Source organism: Stegastes partitus, unplaced genomic scaffold (assembly GCF_000690725.1).
Source record: "Stegastes partitus isolate 25-593 unplaced genomic scaffold, Stegastes_partitus-1.0.2 Scaffold1936, whole genome shotgun sequence".
Taxonomy (NCBI): Eukaryota; Metazoa; Chordata; class Actinopteri; family Pomacentridae; genus Stegastes; species Stegastes partitus.
In genome coordinates this window covers 110,104-114,824 of record NW_007579667.1, presented here as the reverse complement: position 1 = coordinate 114,824, position 4,721 = coordinate 110,104, and the positions used below count along the sequence as shown (strand labels likewise).

Genomic DNA, 4,721 nt, shown 5'->3' with positions numbered 1-4,721 from the left:
CCAACACCTAGACCCAACATCCAGAACCAACACATAGAACCAACACCTAGACCCAACATCCAGAACCTACAGCTGGACCCAACACCTATACCCAACACCTAGAAGCAACACCTAGACCCAACACCTATACCCAACACCTAGAAGCAACACCTAGACCCAACACCTATACCCAACACCTAGAAGCAACACCTAGACCCAACACCTAGACCCAACATCGAGAACCGACACCTAGAACTGACACCCAGAACCGACACCTAGACCCAACACCTAGACCCAACATCCAGAACCAACATCTAAACTACACCCAGAACCAACACCTAGACCCAACACCTAGACCCAACACCTAGAACCAACACCCAGACCCAACATCCAGAACTAACACCGAGAACCAACAGCTAGACCCAACATCTAAAACCGACACCTAGACCCAACATCGAGAACCGACACCTAGAACCGACACCCAGAACCGACACCTAGACCAAACACCTAGACCCAACATCCAGAACCAACACCCAGAACCAACATCTAGAATCAACACCGAGAACCAGTTAACTCCAGGTTCTGGTTCTTACCAATGATCCACGTCAACATTTAGTCTGAACATCTGAAACCTGGAACCTTGTCTGGTCCAACTTCTCTACATCAGGTTCTGCTGACGTTAGAGCCTCAACAGTTTAATGAAATGTGACCAAAGACTGGGTTCTAGTAGAACCATGGATCCATCCATAGATAAACTCAGAGGAACAGACTATATTTGCAGCAGGAGTCACATCAGTAGAAAGTCTGAACGGATCCCCCTCAGAACACGTGATCCGTGATAGTTTCAGCGTTCAGCTCCTGAAACCCGGTCGGACTCAGTCCGGCAGCGTTTCACCGGATCAATGAGGTAAAACGGAGCTTCAGGATCTGGACTCAGTTTAATATGAAATCATGGATTCTGCACTTCAGCTGCAGCTCGGATTCACTGCAGTGAACAGAGACGTCACAACGGTGTAGAACCATCCAGAACCACGGTCCAATTGTCCAGGTAACAGTTACCGTGTTCTCCTGGTACTGGCACCGTGCTTCAACTCTGTTGTTTTTAAATGTGCTTTATGAATAAATGTGAGCAGGATGTTCTGATCCAATCAAAGCAGTCCAGAACTGATCAGTAACAATGTGGATTTTATAAATGGTCATTTGTTCTTTTACAACATTTGACCTTCACATTTAAAATCAGTAAAGTACCATCATCTGAAAGAGAAGATCTGTGTCCTGATGATTTAGAACCGCTCCAGCGTTCTGTCCCGTGACCTGTTGTGTACGTCTGTGTTTAAAGCAGCTCCAGACACCTCCATGTCTTCACCATACATACGTATAATAAAGGCCAGATGTCTTAAGGCGGCGTTTCGAACGGGATCACTGGCGGCCATCTTGGTTCAGGGCAGCTCTCTGGCAGAACCTGTGGTCCGTGAAGGAAGGTGAGTGATCTGCACAAACGGATACTCTGTTCTCTCTGAAGTCTGGACGGATTTACAAACGGTTTGATTTCTGACAAACGTTATTAACGTGGCTACAGTTCAAATTACAAAATACACATAAAATACTAAATAATTAAAATACTAACTGTCGCTGGCTGTGAGAGTGTAACATCATTATCCATCAGTTATAACTACACCTCTGACGTTTAGAACAAACCAAACCGTCTGGAAATCGGTAGAAAACTGAGCAAGTTGTGGTTGTTTAAAAAGTCCATGCACCACCACAACACAATGCTATGGGTGAGCGAGCACACCGAGCCAAGATGGCCGCCAGTGTGGCCGTGCGATTCCATTGGCCGACAGCGCGGACGCGACATCAGGCCTTTATTATACATGATCTCCTCTCCTAAGTCTCCTGTAAAACGTTCTGGGGCTGAATTCTTAGAAGTTTGATAAATGTCAGATAAAGTTTGATCAGCCTCAAAACGCTGCTTTAAAAAGAAACTTTGAACCAGATTGAAGAAGTCTAAGTATGAAACCACGGATCAGGACGTCTCTGGTCACTGATGTCCATCTTTTCAGACTGCAGCAGAACCTCAGACTCCACAGTTTCAGCTCAAACTCAGCGGTTCTGTCCAAATACTGAGAGTCTGAACCGAACACATCGGACCTTACTGCACTGAAATCATTAAACCTGCGCAGTGTTCAACCGTCTCCCTCCATGGATTCAATGTGACGCACGTCAACTTTCACCTGCTGATGAAGCTCATCATCATCATCATCATCACCTCAGCTTCAGACACAAAGTGATGAATTCTCACTGAAGAATAAAACCACAGAGCAGCATGCTGTTAACACACACACACACGCGCACACACACACACGCGCACGCACACGCACACGCACACACACACACACACACACACACACACATTTTGGCAAAACACTCCTCGGTAGTTTAAACTCGTCCTCAGCAGCAGCTTCATGTTCAGAAATCAGACGAGCAGGAGGGACGTGAAGCGATGGCGCCAACATGGCCGCCAACATGGCCGCTGTGGCACTAAAAGCAAAGGACTGATATGAGCTCGGTTCCTCGCCGCTGCTCCTCTTCTTCTGCTGCTGAAAGTAAGGCAGGAAGAATCGAAGGTGACAGTCGGTGTGCAGCAGCCGCCGTCCTCCGGTCGGACAGCAGAGGGCAGCAGAGACAGACAGACGACGCGACGCTACGTCTTTATGACACTCTGAACACAAACAGACCACACTAGCTGGAGGCTCCGGCGCTCTGCCCGTCTTTCAAAGTGCCGCTGCAGCCTAGAGGAAACGCCGCGGTGGCTCCGCCCCCTCCGCCTACGCCATGTAGATGAAGGTGTTGATGTCCGCCTCGTCCCTCTTGATGTACTTGTGCTCGATGAGCCACTCGATCTGCTCCTTGATCATCTTCTTCTGAGGCAGGAACATGTTCTTCAGGATCTCCACCAGCTCCGTCTGCAGCTGGGCGTTACTGATCCTCTTCCTCATCTTCATGATCTGGATGATGGCCTCCTGCACCACAACACAGAGTTACAGCGACAATCTGTTACAAACACGGCGTACAGAAGTTTCACCATCATGATGACAGTTAGCTCATCAGTTAGCTCATCAGTTAGCCAGACAGTTTGACCACCAGGTAAACTGAGTGGTGACCTGGTGAGGGCTGATTACCCGATAAGCTCTTGTGTTGATCTAGCTAGGGCTGGTTACCAGCTAAACTGTGCTCCTGTACCTGAGTCCTGAGTATTCTGAGCTGAACGATTCCTTCATTTTCCTCTTCTCTCATTCGCTCGGTGGTCAGCTGCAGCCGGCCAATCAGATTGATCTTTCCTCGCTTCTGGACTTTGGCGTTTTTGCTGAGAAAATCACAGACACGAAGATACAGAAGGTGCAGATATTTAAGGTGCTGTTTGTGCCCAGATATCAGATAACAACATGTTCTGAAGGTGCAGCAGAACCTACATGAGGGAGAACTCCTGGTTGACGTAGAACAGTGTGCTGTCAGTGAAGTCTTTAGGAGAACCGACCGGAGGATCATACGACAGCACCTGCCGCTTCAGTTTGGGGAAGGCAACCAGAGACTGAACACACAGAAACAGGTGACAGGTATCAGACAGGTGACTGTGCGCAGCAGGTATTTAGAATGTAAGAACAAAGGGCTGGTTCTGACCCAGAGGGTTCTGCGTAGCTCTGCATCAGGTAGCTCTGTGGCCAGTTTGAGGTTCTCGAAGCTGATTCTCTCTCTGGGTCTCTGGTTCCAGGCGAACAGAACGGCGAGCTGGAAGGTGGTGACCTCCAGGTCGTACTGACCCACCTCGTTCTTGAAGGTGATCTGGAGGAACACAGCAGAACATTCTCTCAGTGGCTCAGTATGAACAGAGTCCAGCAGATCAAAGCCAGGTTCTACAACCAGAGGCAGCTTTTATAAAACGCTGCTGATCCGGTCCTTCATCCGGCTGCTGCTCTTCATCTCATCATGGATAATCCTGGCTCCGCTCAGAATCCCAGTTTAAGCCAAGAAAACATTAAACAAATGTGAGCAAAATAATACAGAGAAAGAAGACGACAGAGACATCTACAGAAGGAATCTACGAGATGACGAGAAAACAGACAATAAGGAGAGAAGAAGCGTGAAAGTGATGAATGTGAGGGAGAAGACTCCAGGAAGACGAGGCTGTCATCTGTTTCTCTGAGACTCACGATGCCGTTGGACATGAGGTGATGCCAGTGGAGTTTACGTCCGCTGTGGTTCCTCTTGTAGAAATCCTCCACCTCTGGGATCAGATCCTCCAGCTCTGTAGGCAGCGACACGAAAACCTTCTCGCTGCTCCGCGACCAGGCGCCGGCGTTCAGGATCTTAATGTTCACGCTGTCCGCTGAGGAAACACAGCGGCAGACACTGAGCTGCTGTGAAGCTGCTGCTGACAGATAACATGTCAGCTGGATGTGCGTGTGTGTGTGTGTGTGTGTGTGTGTGTGTGTGTGTGTGTGTGTGTGTGTTGTACCTGGCAGTGCTAGCTTGTTGTGTTTGTGCATCTCCTTGAACACCTGGTTCAGGTCCTCAGACACCTTGATGTCCTGAAACATTCTGGCCAGTTTGTTGACGTAGTCAGCTGGCATCCCTACTTCCTACAACACACACACACACACACACACACACACACACACACACACACACACACACACACACACACACACACACACACAGATGAACAGCTGGTAAATCAACAG

At 48.7% G+C, this 4,721-nt stretch overlaps 1 protein-coding gene across 1 annotated transcript in view; it reads right to left on the bottom strand.

Annotated features, from left to right (window-relative positions):
- Positions 1-2,793: 2,793 nt before the first annotated feature.
- Positions 2,794-4,721, bottom strand: part of LOC103373241 (cullin-5) — a 13,782-nt gene continuing 11,854 nt past the window's right edge. The window contains exons 14-19 of the mRNA XM_008303090.1: positions 4,496-4,619; positions 4,191-4,366; positions 3,661-3,822; positions 3,453-3,571; positions 3,223-3,346; positions 2,794-3,002 (exon numbers count right to left, since the gene is read on the bottom strand). Of these exons, the coding sequence (XP_008301312.1) occupies positions 2,808-3,002; positions 3,223-3,346; positions 3,453-3,571; positions 3,661-3,822; positions 4,191-4,366; positions 4,496-4,619 (900 nt within the window). The 3' untranslated portion in view covers positions 2,794-2,807. The remainder of the gene's footprint in view (positions 3,003-3,222; positions 3,347-3,452; positions 3,572-3,660; positions 3,823-4,190; positions 4,367-4,495; positions 4,620-4,721) is intronic.